The sequence below is a fragment of the Mobula hypostoma genome, chromosome 8 (genome assembly GCF_963921235.1).
Source record: "Mobula hypostoma chromosome 8, sMobHyp1.1, whole genome shotgun sequence".
Lineage (NCBI taxonomy): Eukaryota > Metazoa > Chordata > Chondrichthyes > Myliobatiformes > Myliobatidae > Mobula > Mobula hypostoma.
Window position 1 is genome coordinate 100,084,722 of NC_086104.1, and position 27,741 is coordinate 100,112,462.

Consider the following 27,741-nt stretch of genomic DNA (forward strand, 5'->3'; position numbering starts at 1 on the left):
ATGCTACCTGACCTGCTGAGTTCCCCCAGCACTTTGTGTGTGTTGCTCTGGATTTCCTGCACCTGCAGAATTTCCTGTGTTTATTCATTTCCACAGATGCTGCCTATCTGCCGAGTTCCTCCAGCACTTGGTGTGTGTTGCTCAGGATTTGCCACGCCTATTGCATCTCTTGATGGGCTGAAGGGCCTGTTTCTGTGCTGAATGACTCAGATGTTCTTTTACCAGCACAAACACTTGCATCATTCAATTTGTCCATGGACCACACCTCAACACCTCGTCTATCTTAAAGAGATCCTGCAGATATTAGAAATCTCTAAATCCTAATGAAGGGTCTCAGCCTGAAACATCAACTATTTATTCCCCTCCATACATGGTGTTTGACCTGCTAGGTTTTTCCAGTATCTTGTGGGTATCTAATCCGCACCCTTTTCCAAAACTAAACTTGTTGCCTATCTAACCTCCCAGCTCTGATGGAGGTCATCAACAAACCACACCTGCTCCGTTTCTCTCTCCACAGATGCTGCCTGACCAGCTGAGTATTTCCGGCATGCTCTGTTTTAATCCGAAAGGATGAGAATATTTTTTGATCCAGTGAACACATTAAAAAAGCTGGAGGAACTCAGTGATTCAGGCAGCATCTGTGGAGGGGAATGAACAGTCAATATTTCGGGTCAAAGCAACAGTCACAACATGCTGGAGGAACTCAGCAGGTCGGGCAGCATCCATGGAAACGATGAGTCGACGTTTCGGGCTGGAACCCTTCTTCAGGACTGTAGAGGGAAGGGGCAGGGCCCTATAAAAAAGGTGGGGGGAGGGTGGGAAGGAGAAAGCTGGTGGGTTCCAGGGGAAAAACCAATAAGGGGAAAGATAAAGGGGAAGCAGGGAGGAGATAGGCAGGAAAGGTGAAGAAGGAATAGGGGAAATCACAATGGGTAGTAGTAGGAGGCGGGACCATGAGGGAGGTGATAGGCAGCTGGGGGAGGGGGCAGAGTGAAATAGGGATAGGGGAAGGGAGGGGGAGGGAATTACCAGAAGTTGGAGAATTCTATGTTCATACCAAGGGGCTGCAGACTACCTAGACGGTTTAGGAGGTGTTGCTCCTCCAACCTGAGTTTAGCCTCATCATGGCAGTAGAGGTCGAGACCCTTCATCAGGACTGGCCTGAAACTTTTACCATCCATTTCTCTCTACAGATTCTGTCTGCTTTCTGTGTGTGTGTTGTTCCAGATTTTCACCATCTGCAGAATCTCTTCTGTCTACAGGCAGTGAATCTGCAGAAATCATTGCATCAAACGGCTGAGGAGGCCAAGTCATTGGGTATATTTAAAGCAGAGGTTGCCAGCTTCTAGATTAATCAGGGTGTCAGAGGTTATGAGGAGAAGGAGGGAGAATGGGGTTGAGAGGAATGATAAATCAGCCATGATGGAATGATAGATCAGGCGCGATGGGCCAAATGGCCTGCTTCTACTATGTCTTATGGTCTTTTACACAGTGACCCCGAGGGGCTGGAGGAGAAGTGGAGCAAGATTGGAGAGCATTTTCCGGAAGGGAACTGAGTAAACATTGGGAAAATTAACACGGGATAAAGCGAACGATAAAGCGAATGACCCCCCCCCCCACCCGTCTTGTGATGTGATTGTGTGTAAACAGCCTTACAGGCAGAACCTAGTCACACCATCCATATCAACGGGTTCCCCTCTGTAACAAGCCAGCAAAAGACTTACTGCCCCTGCTCCTTTAAATTCCAAACGTCATTTTATGTCTGCTGGCAGAAAATCTGCGGATATACATGCATAGGTTACAACCCACTAAGGTAGAAAGATTGTCTCTTACCACATGCCAAGTTGCAGGCGTCTCTTAAAGACTTATATTTATTTCCAGACGCTTCCTTGGCTATTTTCTTCAAAATGTCATCCATTCCTCCGGCAGGCAGGGGCAAGAAACGGGCAGGACAATTCTATTTAAATTAAATCGCAGAGGAAAAACCCCGCTTACGATGTTGACCGGCGTTGCATTAGTGTCCAGAAGGAGACGCGGGGAGGGAGGGGGACATCAAACAAACACAGCCAAATCCCCCTGCTGGAAGGATTCCAAGGACACGTCCCCGTGGCAGGCGCGGAACGACGATGGAGGTGAACTGTAACAGGGTTGCGCCGGGTGAATATCGGGGTTAACGCCGGGCTGATAGCGCACCGAGGTGAGCACACACTACGCCGGTCCCGCCGAGCACAGCCCAGTACAGCTCGCTCTCAGCACCATCTTCTCAGTGGGTGGATGCGTACACACACCGACATCCTGACATCCTCCAAAGCCCGGAACCGGAGCGCACTGGGCCAAAGTGGAAAGAAAAGACCTGTGCAGCCAGCGTCGCGTCGCCACTCCCCCTTGTAGCCACTGTTCTCCCCTCTCCGCTCAGACGTAACGCAACGCCGCTCACTTTCCCCTCAGACGCCGCTCGACCCCTTGTTCCGACAGCCGACTGTCTGTTGCTGCAGATTCCAGCGTCTGCCGACTCCAATGCCTTCAGTCAATCAACAGTATTGATGCAAGAGCCATAACGCACAAAATGGTGGAGGAACTCGGCAGGTCAGGCATCCTCTGTGGAGAGGAATAAACAGTTCACGCTGCTCCACAGATGCTGCCTGACCTGCCGAGTTCCTCCAGCATTTTGTGTGTGCGTTGTTTTGGATTTCCAGCATCTGCAGATTTCTTGGTGTTTGGATACTGAAGAGCCTAGATAGGATTTTCTCTGCACAAGATAAAGAAACGTCCCCTTTAGAACTGGGATGGCGAGGCATTTCTCCAGCCAGTGGGTGATGAACCTCTAGAATTCATTACCACAGGGGACTGTGGGGGCCAAGTTATTGGGTGTATTTAACACAGAGGTTGATCGACTCATGATTGGTAAGAAGGGGGTTGAAAAAATCAGCTGTGATTGAATGGCAGAGCAGATTCAATGGCGAAAAGGCCTAATTCTGCTCGTACATAGAGTCCTAGAGTACTACAGTGCAGAAGCAGACCGTTTGGCCCATCTAGTCTGGCTCTCCCTGGTCTTCTGCATAGTGCCATCTATCTGCACCTGGACCATTGCCCTCCATACCGCTCCCATCCATGTAACAATACAAACTTCTCTGGGAGAGTTCAAAGGAGGTTCCTTCAGCACCTTGGGGTTCACACCATCCGGTCCCAATGCCTCACTTGGAGTATTGTGAGCATTTGGACCCCTTATCTTAGAAAAGATGGGCTGACATTGGAGAGGGTTCAAATGAATTCAGGAAAATGATACCAGGATTGAATGGCTTGTCATATGAAGAGTGTTTGATGGCTCTGGGCCTGTATTCACTGGAGTTCAGGAGAATGAGGGGTGACCCATCCAATGGTGAAAGGCCTTTGTAGAGTAGATGTGGAGAGGTTTCCTATGGTGGGAGAGTCTAAGACTAGAGGACACAGCCTCAGATTGGAGGAACATCCTTTTAGAATGGAGATGAGGAGGAACTTCTTTAGCCAGAGAGTGGTGAATCTGTAGAATTCTTTCAAACAGGTGGCTGTGGAGGTCAAGTCTTCATGTATATTTAAGGAAGAGGTTGATAGATTTGTGATTAGTCAGGACATGAAGGAATATGGGAAGAAGGCAGGAGATTGGGGCTGAGAGGAAAAACAGACCAGTCCTGATGAAAGGACAGAACAAACTCAATGGGCTGAATAGCCTAAATCTGTTCCTATATCTTATGGTCTAATTTAATCCACATCTATCACTTCCACACGTGTACCATCCTCTGAGAGAAGAGGCTCCCCCTCAGAAGCCCCTTAAATATTTCACTTTTCACCTTAAACCTATGACCTCTAGTTCTGGTCTCACCCAATCAGAGGGGATAAAGCCTCATGGTAGGGAGGATCACAGGTCACTGTGCAGAACCACAGAGTTATACAGAATGAAAATAGTCCATTCAGCCCAACATGCACATGCTAACCAAGATGTCTATCTAAGCTCATCCTGTCTGACTATGTTTGACCTGTATCCTCTAGACCTTTCCTCTCTATGTCATCATCATTCTGTGCCGAGTCGTATGATGTCAGCAATCAAGGTCTCCATGATGTGATTGATCATGGTAGATTTTTCTCCAGAAGTGGTTTGCCACTCCCTTCTTCCAGGCAGTGTCTTTGCAAGAAGGGTGACCCCAGCCATCATCAATAGTCTTCGGAGATTGTCTGTCCGGCGTCAGTGGTTGCATAACTGGGACTTGTGATATGTACCTGCTGTTCATATGGCCATCCACCATTTGCACCCATGGCTTCATGAGACTCTGATTGGGGTGGGGGGAGGGGGGGCGCTGAGCAATTGCCAAACCTTGCCCAAGGACGACCTGCAGGCCAGCGGAGGGAAAGGAGCACCTTACACCTCCTTTGGTAGAGATCCATCTCCACCCTGCCACGCATCTGTGTACCTGTCCAAATTTCTTTCAAACACTGGCATTGCACCTGCTTCAACCACTTCCTCCAGTAACTTGTTCCACGTGGCATCACCTTCTGTGCGGAAAAGTCAACTCTCAGCTCCCTTTTAAATCTCATCTGCCTCACCTTGAAGGAGCTGAGGTTAAAGTTATTTTGGCTAAGTTTATATTGAATGACAGCAGGTTTAAGGACCAAAGAACCTTCCCCTCATGATTCAAATGTTCATGGACCAGAAAGCCCACTTTCAGTGAGGTTGGTGTGTGAGATTTTGTTTCTGTGGTGTCATGGGAGCACTTACCTGCACCCGAGGGTGTCAGGTTAATATCACACCTGAGATATATGTCTGGCAGTGCAACCCTCCCACACTGGCACATCAGCCCCCAATCTGTCTGCTCTACTCTCTGAACTCTCCCTCTGCCCTCAGTGTTTGGCCATTTAAACAGTGTCAAAATCAAAGGAAAATTTTGTACTTTAAGAATTTTTAAAAAGTTTTTCTTGAAGATTTTTTCTTTAAATTTTAAAGCATTTTCTTTTAAATTTTTAAAGATTTTTAAAACTATCTGGAAGAAATAAGTTAACGAGTTGTAACAAGAAGAATTCTTTAAAAGTTTTAAAGTTTTTTTTAATTTTAAGGATTTTTACAAATATCCAGAAGAAATAATTTGTAGTTTGTAAAGGCAGTGCTGGAGGACTGGGGAGTCGAGAAATTCTGCACATGCTGTAAATCTTGAGCAACGCACACAAAACACTGAAGGAACTCAACGTGTCAGGCAGTATCTACCGAGAGAAATGAGCAAGCTGAGAAACTTCGTCGGGACTGGACTGATGAAGGGTCTTGGCCTCAAACATCGATACTCAGTTAGTTCTCTCCATAGATGCTGCTCAATTGCTGAGTTCCTCCAGCATTTTCTGTGTGTTACTCTGGAGGATGGGATCTGTTCTAATAAGCCAAACTGGTTTACAAAAATTCTTTGGGGATGCGAAGTTCATTAACGGTCTAGCCTACGCATGACTCTTGTCCCACAGGAATTAGATCATTTCAAGAGGACTAGAATATAAAAGCAACAATGTAATGCTGAGGCTGAATAAGACACTGGTAATGTCCCACTTGGAGTATTGTGAGCAGTTATGGGACCCTTATCTAAGAAAGGATGTGCTGACATGGGAGAGGGTTCAGAGGAGGTTTACAAAAACGATTCTGGGCATGAAACGGTTACCATATGAGGAGCGATTGATAGCTCTGAGCCTGTACTCCATGGAATTCAGAAGAATAAAGGGGAATCTCATTGAAACCTACTGAATGTTGAAAGGCCAAGATGTGGAGAGGATATTTCCATCGGTGGTGAGTCTAGGATCAGAGGGCAAAGCCTCAGAATAGGGAGATGTCCATTTAGAACAGCGATAAGGTGGAATTTCTTTAGCCAGAGAGCGATGAATCTGTGGAATTCATTGCCACAATTGGCTGCGGAGGTCAAGTTATTGAGTATATTTAAGACAAAGGTTGATAGATTCTTAGATAGTCAGGACATGAAGGGTTACAGGGAGAAGGCAGGAGACTGGGGCTGAGAGGGAAAATGGATCAGCCATGATGAAATGATGGAACAGACTCAATGGGCCAAATGGCCTAATTCTACTCCTGTGTCTTATGATCTTATTACTGAAAGACTCTAGGCGGTAATTCACAAGTGTTTTAAAAAATAGCTGCCTTCTGAAATACAGGTCAACCCTCAGTAATGAACCGGTTCTGCATTTGTAGATGTGCTTGGGCTGATTTTGTTGATAAGGAGGAAAATACATCACTCAATGCAATCACCCAACCTCCATAGTACTGTAATGAATGACATCTAAACCATGTAAGGCAGGTAAGAGTGAACAATTAGTAAAAAGAAAACATAAAATCATAAGACATAGGAGCAAATTAGGCCATTCAGCCCATTGAGTCCATCAGAGCTGATTCATTACCTCTCTCAAACCCAGTCTGCCTTCTTCCAGCAACCTTTAATGCCCTAACTAATCAAGAACCCAACAGTCTCCCCTTTGTATGTTCCTAATGACCCAAAGGTGGGGAGAAGGAGAGGTGGGGGAGAGAGAGATAGAGCAAGAACTAACTCTGCCATTTATTAGAATAAATGTACATAGCCGCACATTGGATTTTTGAATATTATGTTGGTAAGTGGGCGTGGCCCGAGGTCAGACATTCATAATCCTGGAACAGCCAGTAGCCCGCTGAGAAATTCAGCTGCAAAATCACTCATGGTTCAAGAGGTAGGCAACCCTTGCCTTATTCTTAGTACACCCTTATCAACTACGTCCACATCACAAGAAGTTCGATGATTTGAAGTAACAAATATACATAAATTCTGTTATTATTATGAAGCTGGTGGCATGAACATTGATTGTTCTAGCTTCTGGTAATTTCTCCCCACTCCCCCTTCTCACGTTTTCCATTCCCCATTCTGGATCCCCTCTTACCCCCTTCTCTTCTCCTCACCTGCCATCACCTCTCCCTGGTGCCCCTCCTCCTTCCCTCTCTCCCATGGCCCACTCTCCTTTCCTATCAGATACCTTCTTCCTCAACAACATCCTCTTCCACCTATCACATCCCAACTCCTCACTTCATCCCCCTTCCCCACCCATCCACCTTTCCCCTGACCTGTTCTCACCTATCACCTGCCACCTTGAACTCCTTCCCCTCCCCACTTCTTATTCTGGCTTCTTAGTCCTGAAGAAGGGTCTCAGCCTGAAACGTCGACTGTTATTTCATTTAGAGTCATAGTAAAGCACAGCACAGAAACAGGTTCTTAAGCCCACTCTCCATTCACCAGGACCATAGCCCTCCATACCCCTACCATCCATGTACCTATCCAAACTTCTCTTAAATGTTGAAATCTAGTAGCTCATTCCACACTCTCATCGCCCTCTGTGCGAAGAAATTTCCCCTCATGTTCCACTTAAATGTTTCACCTTTCCCCCTTAACCTATGACCTCCCACTGTAGTATCACCCAACCTCAGTGGAAAAAGCCTGCTTGCATTTACCCTGTCTATACCCTTCATCATTGCGAATACCTCGATCAAACCTCCTCCTAATCCTCTATGTTCCAAGGAATGAAGTCCTAACTATTCTATCTTTCCTTATAACTCAGGTCCTCCAGACCCAGCAACATCCGTGTAACTTTTTCTGTACTCTTTCAATCTTGTTTATATCTTTCCTGTAAGTGTCTAAAACTGCACACAATACTCCAAATTAGGCACCATCAATGTTTTATACAATTTCAACATACCATTGCATGTCCTGTACTCAATATTTTGATTAATGAAGGCCAATATGTCAAAAGCTTTCTTTACAACCCTATCCACCTGTGACAATACTTTCAATGAATTATGGATCTGTATTCCCAGATCCCTTTGTGCTACCACACTCATCAGTGCCCTACCATTCACTCTGTAAGACCTACCCTGACTGGTCCTCACACTTGTCTGCATTAAATTCCATCTGCCATTTTTCCAGCTGGTCCAAATCACGCTGCAAGATTTGACTGCCTTCCTTGCTATCCCCTACACCTCCAATCTTGGTGTCATCTGCAAATTTACTGATCCAGTTAAACACATTATCATCCAGATCATTGATCTAGACAGAAACATAGAAAACCTACAACACAATACAGGCCCTTCGGCCCACAATGCTGTGCTGAACATGTACTCACTTTAGAAATTACCCAGGGTCACCCATAGCCCTCTATTTTTCTAAGCTCCATGTAGCTATCCAGGAGTCTCTTAAAAGACCCTATCGTATCGGCCTCCACCACCGTTGCTGACAGCCCATTCCACACCCTCACCACTCTCTGTGTAAAAAAACTTACCCCTGACATCTCCTCTATACCTACTTCCAAGCACCTTAAAACTGTGCCCTCTTGTGCTAGCCATTTCAGCCCTGGAAAAAAGCCTCTGACTATCCACACGATCAATGCCTCTCATCATCTTATACACCTCTATCAGGTCACCTCTCATTCTCCATTGCTCCAAGGAAAAAAGGCCGAGTTCACTCAACCTTTTCTCATAAGGCATGCTCCCCAATCCAGGCAACATCCTTCTAAATCTCGTCTGCACTCTTTCCATACTTTCCACATCCTTTCTGTAGTGAGGTGACCAGAACTGAGCACAGTACTCCAAGTGGGGCCTGACCAGGGTCCTATATAGCTGTAACATTATCTCTTGGCTCTTAAACTCAATCCCACGGTTGATAAAGGCCAATGCACTGTATGCCTTCTTAACCACAGAGTTAATCTGCACAGCAGCTTTGAGTGTCCTATGGACTCGGACCCCAAGATCCCTCTGATCCTCCACACTGCTAAGAGTCATACTATTAATACTATATTCTGCCATCATAGTTGACCTATCAAAATGAACCTCCTCACACTTATCTGGGTTGAACTCCATCTGCCAGTTCTCAGCCCAATTTTACATCCTTTCAATGTCCCAATGTAACCTCTGACAGCCCTCCACACTATCCACATCACCTCCAACCTTTGTGTCATCAGCAAATTTACTAACCCATCCCTCCTCTTCCTCATCCAGGTCATTTATAAAAATCATGAAGAGAAGGGTTCCCAGAACAGATCCCTATGGCACACCACTGGTGACCGACCTCCATGCAGGATATGACCTGTCTACAACCACTCTTTGCCTTCTATGAGCAAGCCAGTTCTGGATCTACAAAGCAATGTCCCCTTGGATCCCAAGCCTCCTTACTTTCTCAATAAGCCTTGCATGGGGTACCTTATCAAATGCCTTGCTGAAATCCATATACACTACATCTACTGCTCTACCTTCATCAATGTGTTTAGTCACATTCTCAAAAAATTCAATCAGGCTCATAAGGCACGACCTGCTTTTGACAAAGCCATGCTGACTATTCCTAATCATATTATGCCTCTCCAAATGCTCATAAATCCTGCCTCTCAGCAACTTTTCCATCAACTTACCAACCACTGAAGTAAGACTCACTGATCTATAATTTCCTGGGCTATCTCTACTCCCTTTCTTGAATAAGGGAACAACATCTGCAAGCCTTCAATCCTCATGAACCTCTCCCATCCCCATTGATGAGGCAAAGATCATTGCTAAAGGCTTAACAATCTCCTCCCTCATCTCCCACAGTAGCCTGGGGTATATCTTATCTGGTCCCAGTGACTTATCCAACTTGATGCTTTCCAAAAGCTCCAGCACATCCTCTTTCTTAATGTCTATATGCTCAAGTTTTTCCAATCTGGTGTAAGTCATCCCTACAGCCGCCAAGATCCTTTCCCGTAGTGAATACTGGAGCAAAGTATTCATTAAGTATCTCTGCTATCTCCTCCGGTTCCATACACACTTTTCCACTGTCAGACTTGATTGGTCCTATTCTCTCACGTCTTATCCTCTTGCTCCTCAGATACTTGTAGAATGCCTTGGGGTTTTCCTTAATCCTGTCCGCCAAGGCCTTCTCATGGCCCCTTCTGTCTCTCCTAATTTCATTCTTAAACTCCTTCCTGCTAGCCTTATCATCTTCTAGATCTCTATCATTACCTAGTTTTTTGAACCTTTCATAAGCTTTTCTTCTTGACTAGATTTTCAACAGCCTTTGTACACCATGGTTTCTGTACCCTACCATCCTTTCCCTGTCTCATTAGAACATACCTATGCAGAACACCATGCAAGTATCCCCTGAACATTTGCCACATTTCTGCCGTACATTTCCCTGAGAACATCCGTTCCCAATTTATGCTTCCAAGTTCCTGCCTGATAGCTTCATATTTCCCCTTACTCCAATTAAATGTTTTCCAAACTTGTCTGTTCCTATCCCTCTCCAATGCTATGATAAAGGAGATAGAATTGTGACCACTATCTCCAAAATGCTTTCCCACTAAGAGATCTCTCACCTGATCAGGTTCATTTCCCAATACCAGATCAAGGACAGCCTCTCATCTTGTAGGCTTATCTACATACTGTGTCAAGAAACCTTCCTGAACACACCTAACAAACTCCACCCCATCTGAACCCCTTGCTGTAGGGAGATACCAATCAATATTTGGGAAATTAAAATCTCCCACCACGACAACCCTGTTATTATTACACCTTTCCAGAATCTGTCTCCCTATCTGCTCCTCAATGTCCCTGTTACTATTGGGTAGTCTATAAAAAGCACCCAGTGGAGTTATTGACTCCTTCCTGTTCCTAAATGCCATCCACAGAGACTCAGTAGACAATCCCTCCATGACTTCCTCCTTTTCTGCAGCCATGACACTATCTCTGATCGGGAGTGTGGCACTGCTCTTTTGCCTCCCTCCCTGTCCTTTCTGAAACATCTAAAGCCTGGTACTCTAAGTAACCATTCCTGCCCCTGGACCATCCAAGTCTCTGTAATGACCACAACATCATAGCTCCAAGTACTGATCCACGCGCTAAGCTCATCTGCTTTGTTCATGATGCTTGCATTAAAATAGACACAACTCAAACTATCGATCTGAGCGCATCCCTTCTCTATCACCTGCCTATCCTCCCTCTCACACTGTCTCCAAGCTTTCTCTATTTGTGAGTCAACAGTCCCTTCCTCCGTCTTTTCAGTGCGGTTCCCACCTCCCAGTAATTTTAGTTTAAACTCTCCCCAATGGCCTTAGCAAACCTCCCTGCTAGGATATTGGTCCCCCTCGAATTCAAGTGCAACCCGTCCTTTTTACACAGGTCACACCTGCCCCAAAAGAGGTTCCAATGATCCAGAAATCTGAATCCCTGCCCCCTGCTCCAATCCCTCAGCCACGCATTTATCCTCCACCTCATTCTATTCCTATACTCACTGTCACGTGGCACAGGCAGTAATCCCGAGATTACTACCTTTGTGGTCCTGCTTCTCAACTTCCTTCCTAACTCCCTGTCATCTGTTTTCAGAACCTCCTCCCTTTCCCTACCTATGTCGTTAGTACCAATATGTACCACAATCTCTTGCTGTTCACCTTTCCACTTCAGGATATCATGGACGCAATCAGAAACATCCTGGACCCTGGCAAACTACCATCCGTGTTTCTTTCCTGCATCCACAGAATCACCTGTCTGACCCCCTAACTGTAGAGTCCCCTATTACTGCTGCCCTTCTGAGCCATGGGGCCAGACTCTGTGCCAGAGATGCGGCCACTGTTGCTTCCCCCAGGTAGGTTGTCCCCCCTAACAGTACTCAAACTGGAGTACTTATTGTTAAGGGGGACAGCCACAGGGGTACTCTCTAGATTCTGACTCTTGCCCTTCCCTCTCCCCACTGTTACCCACTTATCTGTCTCTTGAGGCCCCAGTGTGACTACTTGCCTCTCGTTCCTCTCTATCACCACCTCACTTTCCCTGACCAGATGATGGTCATCGAGCTGCAGCTCCAGTTCTCTCACCCGATCCCTAAGGGGCTGCAACTCAACACACCTGGTGCAGATGTGGCCTTCTGGGAGGCTGGGAGTCTCCCGGACTTCCCACGTCTGACACCCAGTACAGAACACCAGCCTCACAGACATACTTCCTGCTTCTATTCTTCACAGATAACCTACCTGTCCTCGACCCATTATCACCGAAGCCCCATTGAACCAAAGCCCTCCTACTCTGATGACAAACAACAACAGATCCAGCAATGATCTCTGTGGCACTCCACTTGTCACAGACCTCCAGTAAGAGAGGCAACCCTCTATTACCACTCTGTGTCACCCACAAAGCCAAGTTCTAATCCAATTTACTACCCCATCTTGAATGCCGAGCAACTGAACCTTCTTGACCGAACTCCCAAGTGGTACCTTATAAAGTCCATGTAGACAACATCCACTGCCTTGCCTTCATCAACTTTCCTGGTAACTTCCTTAAAAAAAACTCTAAGATTGGTTAAACATGACCTAGCACACACAAAGCCATGCTGACTATCCTTAATCAGTCCATGATCAAATACTTATACATCTAGTCCCTCAGAATAACTTCCAGTAACTTTCCCACTACTGATGTCAGGCTCACTGGCCTACAATTTCCCGTTATATTTTTAGAGCCTTTCCTAAACAATGGAACAACGTTGGTATCTCTGGTACCTCACGTCTCCAGGGATGATTTTAATATGAGACTGTAAGACCACAAATTAAAGGAGCAGAATTAGGCCATTTGGTCCATCGACCCCGCTCCACCATTTCGTCATGGCTGATCCATTTTCCCTTTCAGCCCCAATCTCCTGCCCTCTCCCCGTATCCTTTCATGTCCCAACTAATCAAGACTCTATCAACCTCAGCCCATTGACTTGATCTCCATAGCTGCCTGTGCCAATGAATTCCACAGATTCACCACACTCTGACTAAAGAAATTCCTCCCACTCTCCGCTCTAAAAGGACGCCCCTCTATTCTGAGTCCGTGTCCTCTGGCCTTAGATTCCCTCACCATAGGAAACATCCTCTCCACATCCATTCTATCGAGGCCCTTCAACATCCAATAGGTTTCAATGAGGTCATCCCTCATTCTTCGCAATTCCAGTGAGTAGATACCCAGAGCCATCAAGCACTCTTCATATGATAAGCTTTTTAATCCCAGAATCATTTTCATGAACCTCTTTTGAACTCTATCCAATGTCAGCACGTCCGTTCTTACATAAGGGGACCAAAACTGCTCACAACACTCCAAGTGAGGCCTTACCAGTCCTTTATAAAGTCTCAAACTTACATCTTTGCTTTTATAGTCTAGTCCTCTTGAAATGAATGCTAATATCACATTTGACTTCCTCACCACTTACTCAACCTGCAAGTTAACTTTTAGGGATCCTGCACAAAGTCTCCCAAATCCTTTTGTACCTCAGATTTTTGAATTTTATCTCCATTTAGAAAATAATCTACCCTTTTCTTTCTTGTACCAAGGTGCATGACCATAAACTTCCTGGCACTGTATTCCATCTCTTCTGGTGTCGCTGCAGTTCCTGCACTTGCCTCCCACAGGTTCTAAGAGAGCACTTGTCAGTTGATGCTGCTTTGCCTCACTACTATAGACTCTGTATCTGTGTTCTTTTCATTCATAACTTGTCACACCAGACAGTCAGCCATTCTTGTCTGGTGCGTGGTGTCAGGATTGGTCTCCTTTCGGATTAGCCGGGTCACGGTATAAATGTTCCTGACTCGACCCTTGTTTTTTTATGAGACCGAGTGGCTAGCTCGACGCTCAACCCGGCAGGGATGGCGGGGCGGGGGGGACTGGGTTTGAACTTGGGAGCCTTCGCTCTGAAGTCCGGCGCTGATGCCACTGCGTCACCAGCTGACCCAGTCTGTCTCCTGAGTAAATACAGATGCAAGCACATTTTTTTAAGATCTCCCCCATCTCTTTTGGCTCCACACATGGATTACTATTCTGATCTTCCAGAGGACCCTTGCTCATAACATGTCTATAGAATCCCTTAGGATTCTCCTTCACTTTGTCTGCTATGGCAACTTCATGACTTCATTTAGCCCTCCTGATTTCCATGGACGCTGCTCGACCTGCTGAGCTCCTCCAGCATTTTGTGTGTGCTGCTACCACGATGTACTGATGCAATGAAACAATCTGTATGGATGGCATGCAAAACTGTGCATGCACCTGTCAATAATGAACCAATTTCTAAATGAATGTCCCTTTATAAATTTATTAATTTTTCAGGAAAGGAAGATGTGTGTCTTTGGCGAACGGCTCCGTGAGCAACTTAGTTCCTCGCCAGTCGCCGACTGAATTGTCGTGGGAGACTGGAACATCAGGACAGCAGACAGTGTGTGCTGCCATCGGAAGAATGCCCCGGTACTCAAGCAATCTTTCTCTCTCTTTCTTTTGATTATGAATTAGCGCCTCTCGGTCCTCGGGTCAGGTCGGGTCGGGGGGCTTGGAGAGGTGACGCCGAAGACTGTAGCATTGGAGTGGCGAGTTGCTGGTCTCGGCTCCCATTGTTGCAGGAGCGACCTCTCCTTCTCCCTCGGTGGGGAGAAGGAGAGCCTGTCCGAGATGCTGAAAGGTTGGGTTATGGACTGTAGTTTATGATGTTCTCTGGATCAAGGTCTCTCTGGGGGGACTTTTGCTGTTGTTTGTACGCTGGGGGGTGGCGGTCAGTGTTTCTGCTGGTGCAAATGGGGGGAGGGGGAGAGGGAGGGTCGATGTTTCTGCTGCTTGTGCGATGGAAGGAGGGAGATTCAGTGCTCTGATCTTTCTATCATTCACTCTATTTTTTACTTGTTTTGTGGATGTTTGTGAAGAGTAAGAACTTCACGTTGTATACTCTATAGATTCTCTGAATTAACCAGAACCATTTGAACCACTTGGACATTGTGACAAGATCACCATTTATTTATTTATTTATTTCAAAAGCTGACTTTATTCATAATAAAAAAATATACAGATAAGAAGAAATAATGTAAAGCTTTTACATTCATGTTCATTCAGAAATGTTAACTTATTGTTTTTAATCCGAGCGGCTTTACCACTCATGTGGTCGCCTGAGGTGATGCACACCTACCTTGAGATGGTGGTGATGAGCCACTTTCTGGAGCCTCTGAAGCCCTTCTGGTGAAGGTGCTGCCTCAGTATTCTTGGGTTGTGGGTTTCAGGATACCGAGCGATATTGGAAGTCCGAGATAGAGTGGATGCAGAGAGAATGTTTCCTCTAGTGGGTGGTGTCTAGGACGAGGGGGCGCAGTCTCAGAGTAGAAGGGTGACTCTTTAGAGCAGGGCTAAGAACAAATTTCTTCAGGTGGTGAATCTGTGGAAGACAAGTCATTGAATATATTTAAAGCGCAGGTTGATAGGTTCTTGATTAGTCAGGGCATCAAAGGTGACGGGGAAATGGCAAGAGAAATGGGTTGAGAGGGATAATAAATCAGCCATTATGGGATGATGGAGCTGACTCGATGGGCTAAATGGTCTAATTCTGCTCCTATGTTTTATGAAAACAAGAAAGGTTCAGATGCTGGAAATCCAAAGCAACACACACAAAACGCTGGAGGAACTCAGCAGGTCAGGCAGCATCTATGGAAAAAAGTAAACAGTTGACATTTCGCGCAGAGACCCTTCATCAGTTCTGAGAGGAAAGAGGAACGTGTCAGAATAAAAAGGTGGGGGGGGGGAGGAGAGGAGGCTGGCTGGAAAGTGGGTGGGAAAGGTAAAGGGCTGGAGAAGAAGGAATCTGATAGGAGAGGAGAGTGGACCATAGGAGAAAGGGAAAGAGGAGGGGATCCAGGGGGAAGTAATAATCAGGTGAGTAGAATTGAAAGGTCAGAGTGGGAAATAGAGGCGGGGGGGTAGTGTAGAGGGAATTTGTTTACCGGAAGGAGAAATTGATATTCATGCCATCAGGTTGGAGGGTACCCAGACGAAATATAAGGTGTTGCTTCTCCACCCTGAAGGTGGCCTCATCTTAGCACAAGAGGAGGCCATGGATCGACATGTTGGGATGGGAATGGGAATGGGAATTAAAATGTTTGGCCACTGAGAAGTCCCACTTGTGGAGGACGGTGCGGAGGTGCTCGACGATGGTCTTATTTATCCACAGCGACAATGCAGGAGTGCTGATATGTTTCCAAATCAACGCAGCATGCATCATCAATTCAGCCCCACAGTCACCCATAGGACACCCATGGCATTAGGGTCAAGGGGGAGGTTCCTGACAAAGGGCGGTCCAACCAAGACCTCAATGATGGAGCTGGCAGGAGATGATAATGCATCACTACGGCAGTGAAGGTGGAGGAAGGCTGCAGCGATGAAGGGTCCCCAGTCATTTTCAATTCCATGTCACTGGACCCTGACCCTGATCCGTGAAGGACCGTGTGGTGCCTGCCTGTGCAGCAGCCTCCCCGCGTTAAACAAAGTCCGACACAGGTGTTCTCCATTAAGGGAGGAACCCTTAGGAGAACATCATACCCAACTCAAGTGATCACACTAGAGTGGTTACAGTATGGGAAGCCATTCAGCCCATTAAATTGGTGCTGCCTCTATGCAAGATCCAGCTGGACCCACAACATAGAACAGCTCAAGAATGATGAAACATGAACTGAGCTTCTCTCTCCACAGAAACTGACTGACCCGGTGAATATTTCACTTAATAAAGGCCCGATTTAAGACCATAAGATATAGGAGCAGAATTAGGCCATTTATCCCATCTTGTTTACTCCAAATCTTGGCTGATCCATTTTCCCATGCCTTTTCCCCATATCCCTTCATGTCCTGACTAATCAAGAATCTATCAACTTCTTACTTAACTGTACCCAATGACTTGGCCTCCACAGCTACCTGTGGCAACAAATTGTACAGATTCACCACTCCCTGGCTAAAGAAATTCTTCCTCATCACTGTTCTAAAAGGACATCACTATTCTGAGGCTGCACCGTCTGGTCTTAAACTCCTCCACCATAGGATTTGAGGGTACATTGTAGGTGAGGAATATTTCCTCTTTATTTCAAACTGGATAGCACAAGAGCAGAAATGCCATTGAAACCAGCTGGCATTCCACGTGTCTAATATCGCAGTGGAGCACACACAGACACACAGGATTGAGTTGATGAAAGGGAACTTGTGTTATGACATTCAGAATAGTCCCATCTGCTTTACAACAATTAACCAGTTTTGAACAGTAGTCCATGCTGTAATTCCTTAAATTATATCAATAAGTTTGGAAAAGTACAGAGAAAATTTAAAAAGATGTTGTCGGGTCTTGAGGACCCGAGTCATAGGGAAAGATTGAATAAGTTAGGAGCGTAGAAGATTGAGGGAAGATTTGACAGAGGTATACGCAATTATGAGAGGTATAGATTGGGCAGATGCAAGCAGGATTTTTCCACTGAGGTTGGGTGGGATACCAACTAGAGGTCATGGGTTAAGGGTGAAAGATGAGTTTTATTTGTCATATGTACTTCAAAACATTGAAACATACAGTGAACTGTGTCGTTTACGCCAAAGACCAACACAGTTTGAGGATGTGCTGAGGCAACCTGCAAATATCGCCACACTTCCTATGCCAACATAGCATGCCTACAACTTAGTTAACCCTAATATGTGCACTATGGACGGTGGGAGGAAATCGGAGCACCCGGAGGAAACCCATGTGGTCGTGGGGAGAACGTACAAACTCCTTACAGAGAGTGACGGGTATTGAAACCGCATTCTGGCACTGTAAACCATTGCACTCTATTGCAAGCAGTCTTTTTCCATGGTGTTGGGTGAGTCTTGAACTAGAGACCATAGGTTAAGGGTGAAAGGTTAAATATTTAAGGGGAACTTCTTCACTCAGAGTGTGGAACGAGTTGCCAGCGGAAATGATGGATATGGGTTTGATTGCGACATTGAAGAGGAGTTTGGATAATTACATGGATGGGAGGTCTATGGTCCAGGTGCAAGTCGACGGGCCTAGGCATAATAACAGTTCAGCACAGACTAGACGGGCCGATGGGCCAGTTTTATTTTTATTTAGAGATGCAGCACGGTAACAGACCCATCCAGCCCAATGGGCCCACGCCACCCAAATGACTCATTAATGATGAAAGGGAACTAACCGGTATGTCTTTGGGATGTGGGAGGAAACCAGAGCACCTGGAGGAAATCCATAAGGTCACGATGAGAATGTACAAACTCTGCACAGACAGCAGTAGGAATTGAAGGTAGGTCGATGGTGTTACGCTAAATGATACACACCAACCACTCTCTGAGTAAAAAGCCTTCCTCTAATATCCCCCTTGAACTTCCCACCCCTTACCTTAAAGCCATGTCCTCTTGTATTGAGCAGTGGTGCCCTGGGGAAGAGGCGCTGGCTATCCACTCTATCTATTCCTCTTATTATCTTGTATATCACTATCATGTCTCCTCTTATCCTCCTTCTCTCCAAAGAGTAAAGCCCTAGCTCTCAGGATTAAATGTCCTGAATAGTGGGAAGTTCACAACTACAGATGCGCTGGGCTGTCCGCACCACTCTCTGCAGAATCCTATGACTGAGGGAAATACAGTTCCCATTACCAGGCAGTGATGCAGCCAGTCAGGATGCTCTCAATTGTGCCCCTGTAGAAAGTTCCTCAACCCTCTGAGGTGAAGGAGGCACTGTTGTGCCTTTTTCACCACACCGCTGGTGTGTACAGACCGCATGAGGTCCTCAGTGATGTGGATGCCAAGGAACTTAAAGCTGTTTACCCTCTCAACCCCAGATCCATTGATGTCAATAGGGGTTAGCCAGTCTCCGTTCCTCCTGTAGTCCACAACCAGCTCCTTTGTCTTTGCAACATTGAAGGAGAGGTTGTTTTCTTGACACCACTGTGTCAGAGTGATGTCTTCATCCATGTAGGCCACCTCATTATTGTTTGAGATAAGGCCAATCAATGTAGTGTCATCAACAAATTTAATCAGCAGATTGGAGCTGTGAGTGGTAACACAGTCATGGGTATACAGGGAGTAAAGGAGGGGACTTAGTACACAGCCCTGAGGGGCTCCTGTGTTGAAAGTCAGAGGGGTGGAGGTGAGGGAGCACACTTTTACAACCTGCTGGTAATCTGACAAGAAGTCCAGGATCCAGCTACACAAGGCAAGGTCAAGTTCAAGGTCACTGAGCTTATTGTCAAGCCTGGATGTTGAATGCTGAACTTTAGTTCAAGAACAGCATTCTCACATAAGCATCCTTTTTCTCCAGATGTGTAAGGATGGTATGTAGAGCAGTGGCTATTGCGTCGTTTGTCGATCGGTTGTGTCTGTAGGCGAATTGTAGTCATTGTGGCTGCTGAAAATTGTGGGCATGCCATGTTGTCTCGAGAATGTGTAGTGACAATTGCAGGCTGCCCCCAGTACATCCTTGGCTGTGTTGGCTGCTAACACAAACAGCATATTTCACTCTATGTTCAAATGTACATGGGATAAATGAATCAGTCTGAATCTGAAAACAGGCACAATGCTGGAACTCAGCAGGTTAAACAGAAATTGTCACAGCGGACTTCAGTTTTAACTTCCCTCACACTGAATAGTGGTGACCCAATTGCAGTGAAAAAGTCACACAAAGATAGAGGAAAAAACATCCAATGAGGTTTTACTGGATTCCTTAGCAGGCAAGGTACAGGCAGAGGGTTCAAAAACTCACAAGTAAAATCCAACACCAAAACAGAAACATTAACTAGAGTTTCAGAAACTAGAAATTCCCACAAACAAAGGCAATGCATTATTTACAAAAGACTGTTCCAGGACTGAGCAAAGAAACAAGAGACAAGGCATTTCTATAAGGGTACAAACAAGGCACAGGTGACAACAATGAACTAGTAATTAGCCTAATAGGCACATGAGCAGGAAGGTGTTGTCCTTGTCACCTCTGCCTTCCTCTGGTGTGACAGGAATAAGGAATTGACATATTGTGCTGAGACCCTTCATCTGTGAATGTCAGTTCATGCTTTCGTTCACAGAGTTATAGGGTGATACACCGTGGAAACAGTCCCCTCGGCCCAATTCCCAATGCCAAACTAGATCGTTTCATTTCCCATGTTTGGCACATACCCCTCTAAACTTTTCCTATCCATGTCCATCCAAATGTAAATTTCATTACTGTCCCAGCCTCAACCATTTTGTGGAAATACATTTTTACCCTTAAGTCTTTATTTATTATTAACTTTTGTAAACTGTGATGTGACAAAATGGAACCTGTGTGATCCCAGAGTGTTTTGCTGGATGGGAAGCTTGCAAGGGCATGTGATTTAAAGCAGGGAGTGTTTTGGCAGTGCATGATTGAAAGCAGAGAAAGGCAGGACAGAGCTGTTGGGCGGGGGCATGGGAGAAGACTCATTGACAAATAGACTCATTAAAGACAAATGCAACACATTCAAGACAGAATCAGATGAGGCAGGAATGCAATTAAAGGATGGAATGACTTCAAAGATATGAAGTTGAAGAATTACTGGACTCTGTAAAAGTATAAAAATGATCTGTTTTGAGCTGCAAGATTGAAGATATTTACCATAAGACCATAAGGAGCAGAATTAGGCCATTTGGCCCATTGAGTTTGCTCTGCCACTTCATCATGGCTGACTCATTATTTCTCTCAGCTCCAATCTCCTGCCTTCTCCTCGTATCCCTTCATGCCCTGACTAATCAAGAATCTATCAACCTCTGCCTTAATTATTCTTAAAGACTTGGCCTCCACAGCTGCCTGTGGCAACAAATTCCACAGATTCACCACTCTAGCTAAAGAAATTCTTCCTCATCTCCATTCTAAATGGATACCCCTCTATTCTGAGGCTGTGTCCTCTGGTCTTAGACTCTCCCACCACAAGAAACATCTCTTCACATCCACCCCATCAAGACTTTTCACCATTCGATAGGTTTCAATGAGGTCACCCCTCATCCTTCTGAATTCTAGTGAATACAGGCCCAGAGCCATGTATATTGAATAGATTAAAAATCATGCAAAAAACAGAAATAATATATGTTAGACAAGTGAGGTAGTGTTCACGAGTTCAATGTCCTTTTAGGAATCGGATGGCAGAGGGGAAGAAACTGTTCTCCTCTGCACCCTCTCCAAATCTTCCACGTACTTCCCATGATGGGGAATAGTTGAGCGAGCTAAAGCTTTTCTCTCTGGAGCAAGTGAGGATAAGAGGTGATAGAAGTGTAAAAGATGATGATGCTCCTCATGTGACAAACCATTCAATCCTGGAATCATTTTCATGAACCTCCTATTAACCCTCTTCAACGACAGCACCTCCTTCCCAAGATAAGGGCCCCAAAACTGCTCAACAATGCTCCAAGTGAAGCCTCACCAGTGCTTTATAAAGATTTAACATCACATCCTTGCTTTTATATTCGAGTGCCCTTGAAATGAATGCTAACATTGCATTTGCCTTCCTCACCACAGACTCAACCTGCAAATTAACCTTTAGGGAATCCTGCACAAGGACTCCCAAGTCCCTTTGCACCTCAGAGTTTTGAATTTTCTCTCCATTTAAAAAATAATCCATCCTTTCTTTTATCTTACCAAAGTGTATGACCATACACTCCCTGACACTGTATTCCAACTGCCACTTCTTTGCCCATTCTCCTAATCTGTCTAAGTCCTTCTGTAGCCTCTCTATGTCCTCACAACTACCTGACTCTCCATCTATCTTCATATCATCTGCAAACTTTGCAATAAGCCATCAATTTCATCACCCAAGTCATTGACGTATAACACAAAAAGAAGTGTTCCCAACATAGATCCCTGTGTAACACCATAAGTCACTGACAGCCAACCGGAAAATGCTGCCTTTATCCCCACTCTTTGCCTCCTGCCAACCAGCCACAGCTTTATCCATGCTAGTATCTTTCCTGTAATAACAACACTGGGCATCACGGGAGGTTGTTCCTGCCTGTGGCCATCGAACTTGCAGCTCCTCCCATGGAGGGTCAGACACCCTGAGCCAATAGACTGGTCCTGGACTTATTTTCCATCTGGCATAGTTTGCATTTTGTTGTTTGATTGTTTGTGGTTTTTGTATTGTTATATTTATGCTCTATTCTTGGTTGGTGCAGCTGTAACGAAACCCAATTTCCCTCAGGATCAATAAAGTATATATATCTATCTATCTATTTAACTTGTTAAGCATCCTCATGTGTGGCACCTTGTCAAGGATTTTTTGAAAATCCAAGAACATAACACCATCAATTCTCCTTTGTCTATTCTGCTTGACAGTTCTCAAAGAACTCCAACAGATTTGCCAGGCAAGATTTTCCCTTGAGGAAACAATGCTGTCTATTTTATCATGGACGTCCAAGTATCCAGAAACCACATCTGTAACAATGAATTCCAACATTTTCCCAACCACTGAGGTCAGACTAACTGGCCTATCATTTTCTTTCTTCTACCTCTCTCCCTTCCAGAAGAGTGCAGTGACATTTGCAATTCTCCAGTTCTCCAGAACCATTCCAAAAACTACTGATTCTTGAAAAATCATTACTAATGCCTCCACAATCTCTTCAGCCACCTCTTTACCAATGACTTAATGTATGGAGGTAAACTTCCCTTGCAAATAATAGACAGGTTTATAATCTGGTCCTCTCTGAGTTTGTTACTGTCTATTTAGAAGATCTAGCCTAACAATACACGACAACTTCCTCTGGCACCCCGGTTCCATTTTCCTACCATTCTCTGAGTGAAGATATTGCCCCTCACGGCTCTTTTAAATCTTTCTCTCTCATCTTAAACCGTATTTACTACCGGAGAGGAACTAAAATTACAACCTCATAATGCAAGATATAATTATTTCTTAAAAGAATATAGTTGTACATTTCATTCAAAATTTCATGTCAGTTTTTCAATTATATGATTGCACTCTGCAACGGGTCCCTATTGGCGACGGTTCATTGATTAGAAATGTTGTTAAGTTTGACGGGAACCTGATTTTGACATGTGTAGTACATTTAAATTTACCGTCCTGCTCCAGCCGGCAGGACGTCAGTCCAGTCCGGTGGATCCGATCGGGTTTTCGTTCTCATTTTGCAAATGACGTCAGTGGTTGCTGGGTTTTGCCGCGTCATTCGCGCGTCCCCGGAGTCAGTCCGGCGTTACGGAGCTGCGGATCTCAGTTCACACACATGCACACGTCCGCGGGAGTCTCAGCCCCCAGTGTCCGGCATTACACAGCTGAGATCGGTTCACACACACACACATCTCCCCGGGAGCCTCAGTGCCCAGTGTCCGGTATTACACAGCTGAGATCGGTTCACACACACACACACACACACACACATCCCCGGGAGTCTCAGCGGCCAGTGTCCGGTGTTACAGAGATTAAAACGGTTCCAACACACACCTCCCCGGGAGTCTCAGCGGCCAATGTCCGGTATTACAGAGATTAAAACGGTACCAACACACACACACACACCTCCCCGGGAGTCTCAGCGGCCAAGGTCCGGTATTGCAGAGATTAAAACGGTTCCAACACACACACACACACACATCTCCCCGGGAGTCTCAGCGGATTGTGTCCGGTATTACAGAGCTGACATCGGTTCCAACACACACACACATCTCCCCGGGAGTCTCAGCGCCCAGTGTCCGGTGTTACAGAGATGAAAACGGTTCCCCGGGAGTCTAAGCGGCCAGTGTCCGGTATTACAAAGATGAAAACGGTTCCAACACACACACACATCTCCCCGGGAATCTCCGCGCCCAATGTCCGGCATTAGTGAGCTGAGATCGGTTCCAACACACACACCGGAGGCGATCAGTTACGAACCGTGCATGCCTCGATTCATATGCCACTCTTGACAAAGCAAAACTCTGCAGCTTAATCCGAATTAACATGAAAATTCGTCGATCAGCAATTAAACCCGCCAATTTTGTTTTGTTGTTTGAATTTCTCTAGCACCTTGCAGCACCCCGGACGCCTTTGCAAGCAATGAACCCTTTACGTCGTGCACAGCAAGATCCCACAAAGCATCACACTCAAAATGCTGGAGCAACCCAGTAGGCCAGGCAGCGTCTATGGAAAACAGGTACAGTCGACGTTTCGGGCCGAAACCCTCCGGTAGGACGGGTTGTAGCGTGGGAGGCTATTCAGCCCACTAAGTCTGTACCGCCTCTATGCAGGATCCAGCTGGACACATTTACTCTCCTCAACGTAGAACTGCACGGCTCTGGAATAGGCCCCTTCGGCCCACAAGCGCCGTGCTGCCCGTGATGGCTACCGCACCTGCCTGGAAGCAGTCTCTGCCCCTCCATTCCTTGCCTGTTGATGTTTGTTAAACATGGCTATTGTATCCATCTACCTCTGTCTTGGCAAAACAAACATCTTGCCCTTTAAACTTTGCCCCTCTCACCTTAAAGCTATGCTCTCTGTGACATTTCCACCCCAGGTAAAAGACTCTTACTGTCTACCCTGCCTATGACTCTCATAACACTTATGTGCTACCCCCTCAGTAGCCATCGGCCTCTGTAACTCCGGAGAACATAGAGCAGTCTAGGCCCTTTGGCCCACATTGTTGTGTCAAATGTTTAATTTAACTCTAAGATCAACCTGCCCTTACCACTCAGGTGGGCCTGCATTTTTCTTTCCTATATCCAAGAGGCCCTAATGTATCTGCCTCTACTGCCACCTCTGGCAACAGGTTGACACACCCGCCACTCTGTAAAAAACTGACCTCTGACATCCATCCCATTCCTTCAAAGTTATGCCCCCCCCCCCCCCCGTATTTGCCATTTCCACTGGGGAAAAGTCTCAGGCTCTATTGATGCCTCTTACCATCTTGAACACTTCTATCATCTCTTATCCTCTCCTGCTCCAGAGAGAAAAGCTCCAGCTCGTTCAACCGTTCCTCATCACCGGAAGGATGTGGAAGCTTTAGAGACGGTGCAGAGGAAAACAGCTTCTTCCCCTCTGCCATCCGATTCCTAAATGGACATTGAACTTGTGAACACTACCTCACTTTTCTAATATATATTATTTCTGTTTTTTCCATGATTTTTAATCTATTCAATATACATATACTGTAACTGATCTTTATTTTTTTCTCTTCTATGTTATGTATTGCATTGAACTGCTGCTGCTAAGTTAACAAATTTCACGACACATGCCTTTGATATTCTGATTCTGCTCACCAGGATGCTGCCTGGATTAGAGAGCATGTTATGAGGATAGATTGAGTGAGCTAGGGCTTTTCACTTTGAAGAGAAGGAGGATGAGAGGTGACTTTATTTTTTTTAATTTTATTTTTATTTAGAGATACATCGTGGAGTAAGCTCTTCCGGCCCTTCGAGACACGGTACCCAGCAACCCTAACCTAATCAGGGACAACTTACAATGACCAATTAACCTACTAACAGTCCAGTACGTCTTTGGACTGTGAGAGGAAACCCCCACATTTCACAGGGAGGATGGACAGACTCCTTACAGAGGACACTGGGATTGAACTCTGAACACCAACACCCCGAGCTGTACAGGCACCCTGTGAACTGCTATGCTACCATGGTGTACAAGGTGACAAGAGGCCTAGATAGAGTGGACAGCCAGAGACTTTTTCCCAGAGTGGCAATGGCCAATACCAGAGAACCTCTGTTTTAGGTGAGTAGAAGAAAATTGAGGGGAGGAGAGATGTCAAAGGTGGGCTTTTTACGCAAAGATTAGGGGAGATGTCAGAGGTGGGCTTTTTACCCAGAGAGAGTGGGAGAGATGTCAGAGGTGGGCTTTTTACCCAAAGATTAGGGGAGATGTCAGAGGTGGGCTTTTTACCCAGAGAGAGTGGGAGAGATGTCAGAGGTGGGCTTTTTACCCAAAGATTGGGGGAGATGTCAGAGGTGGGCTTTTTACCCAAAGATTGGGGGAGATGTCAGAGGTGGGCTTTTTACCCAAAGATTGGGGGAGATGTCAGAGGTGGGCGTTTTAGCCAGAGAGTAGTAAGTGCCTGGGATGTACTGCTAGGGTTGGTGGTTGAGGCTGATACATTAGGGAATTTACAAAACTAAGATAGGCTCCCTCCAAGAGGACCACATCCTTGTCATGGTTTGCAGGTTTGCGTCCCTTGGTGACATGGGGGGCTATGTTGGCTGGAGTTAGGGCTTTGTGCTTTGACTCTCTGTAGGGTCACCCATGTCAAACAGGTCAAATGGTAGAGGTCAGACTAAGAGTGGTCCACCAGTGCTCCAGGTTCGGGGGTTCAGCTCAGGGCTAACAACCCTGACTGGTCAAACAAAACTGTTACAGGAACAGCAATGAAACATCCTTCTACATCTGTGTGTGGCAGATGGCCAAGGACAGGCAGAGATGGAGGACCTTCATTGCAGCAGGCATAACAGGCATTTGATGATGATGATGATGAGATAGGTACATGGAAGTAAGAAAAAAATGGAGAGTTATAGGCTGTGTAGGAAGGAAGGGTTTGAATCATCATGGAGAAAGTTTATTTTACTTCACTTTATTGTTGCCAAACAATTGATACTAGAGCGTACAATCATCACAGCGATATTTGATTCTGCGCTTCACGCTCCCTGGATTACAAATCGATAGTAAATATTAAAAATTTAAATTATAAATCATAAATAGAAAATAGAAAAGAGAAAGTAAGGTAGTGCAAAAAAAATGAGAGGCAGGTCCGGATATTTGGAGGGTATGGCCCAGATCTGGGTCAGGATCCGTTCAGCAGTCTTATCACAGTTGGAAAGAAGCTGTTCGCAAATCTGGCCGTACGAGTCTTCGAGCTCCTGAGCCTTCTCCCAGAAGGATGAGGAACGAAAAGTGTGTTGGCTGGGTGGGTCATGTCCTTGATTATCCTGGCAGCTCTGCTCCGACAGCGTGCGGTGTAAAGTGAGTCCAAGGACGGAAGATTGGTTTGTGTGATGTGCTGCACCGTGTTCACGATCTTCTGCAGCTTCTTTCAGTCTTGGACAGGACAACTTCCATACCAGGTTGTGATGCACCCTAGAAGAATGCTTTCTACAGTCCATCTATAAAAAGTAGTGAGGGTTTTAGGGAACAGGCCAAATTTCTTTAGCTTTCTCAAGAAGTAAAGGCACTGGTGGGCCTTCTTGGCAGTGGACTCTGCTTGGTTGGACCAAGTCAAGTAATTTGTGATATTGACCCCGAGGAACTTAAAGCTTTTGACCTGTTCCACTTGCGCACCACCGATGTAAATTGGGTCGTGCGGTCCGCTATATAGGTTAGCACAACATTGTGGGCCGAAGGGCCTGTATTATGCTCTACTGTTCTATGCTCTATGTTTGTTCTGATTCTCATGTATTTACCACTACATATACAGTCAGTGGTCACTTGATCAGGTATGTCCTGTACCTAATAAACTGGTCACTGAATGTATGTTCATGGTCTTCTGCTGCTGTAGTCCATCCATTTCAAGATTCAACGTGTCGTGCATTCAGAGATGCTCTTCTGCACACCACTGTTGTAACACGTGTTTATTTGCATAACTGTCACCTTCCTGTCAGCTTGAACCAGTCTGCCCATTCTCCTCTGATCTCTCTCATTAACAAGGTGTTTTTGCCCACAGATCTGCTGCTCACTGGATGTTTTTTTGCTTGTTTTGCACCACTCTCTGTAAACTCTAGAGACTGTTGTGCATGAAAATCCCAGGAGATCAGCAGTTTCTGAGATACCCATTGTATCGAAAGGACAGGCTGGTAAGCAGAGGCCTGGTGGCTCCGTTGATAAAAAATGAAATCAATTCCTTATAAAGAATCTTTGTACGTAGAGGAAGGGAACTGTAAGAGTAAAAAGACCCTGATAGGAGGTATATACAGGCCCCCAAACAGTAGAAAGGTTACAAATTACGGTGGGAGATAGAAAAGCTATGACAAA

At 45.6% G+C, this 27,741-nt stretch overlaps 1 protein-coding gene and 1 long non-coding RNA gene across 3 annotated transcripts in view; one reads left to right on the forward strand and one right to left on the reverse strand.

The window, feature by feature from the left end:
- The window catches only part of arfgef3 (ARFGEF family member 3), a 160,243-nt gene extending 157,873 nt beyond the window's left edge, over nucleotides 1-2,370 (reverse strand). For both annotated transcript variants that reach the window (XM_063056470.1, XM_063056469.1), the window contains exon 1: nucleotides 1,834-2,370. In XM_063056470.1, the coding sequence (XP_062912540.1) occupies nucleotides 1,834-1,918 (85 nt within the window). In that variant the 5' untranslated portion in view covers nucleotides 1,919-2,370. The remainder of the gene's footprint in view (nucleotides 1-1,833) is intronic.
- On the forward strand, nucleotides 2,107-27,236 carry LOC134350784 (uncharacterized). Its single transcript, XR_010018986.1, has 4 exons — nucleotides 2,107-2,197; nucleotides 14,120-14,254; nucleotides 23,803-23,932; nucleotides 24,722-27,236. It is a non-coding gene; the product is annotated as an uncharacterized LOC134350784 (long non-coding RNA).
- Nucleotides 27,237-27,741: the final 505 nt, after the last annotated feature.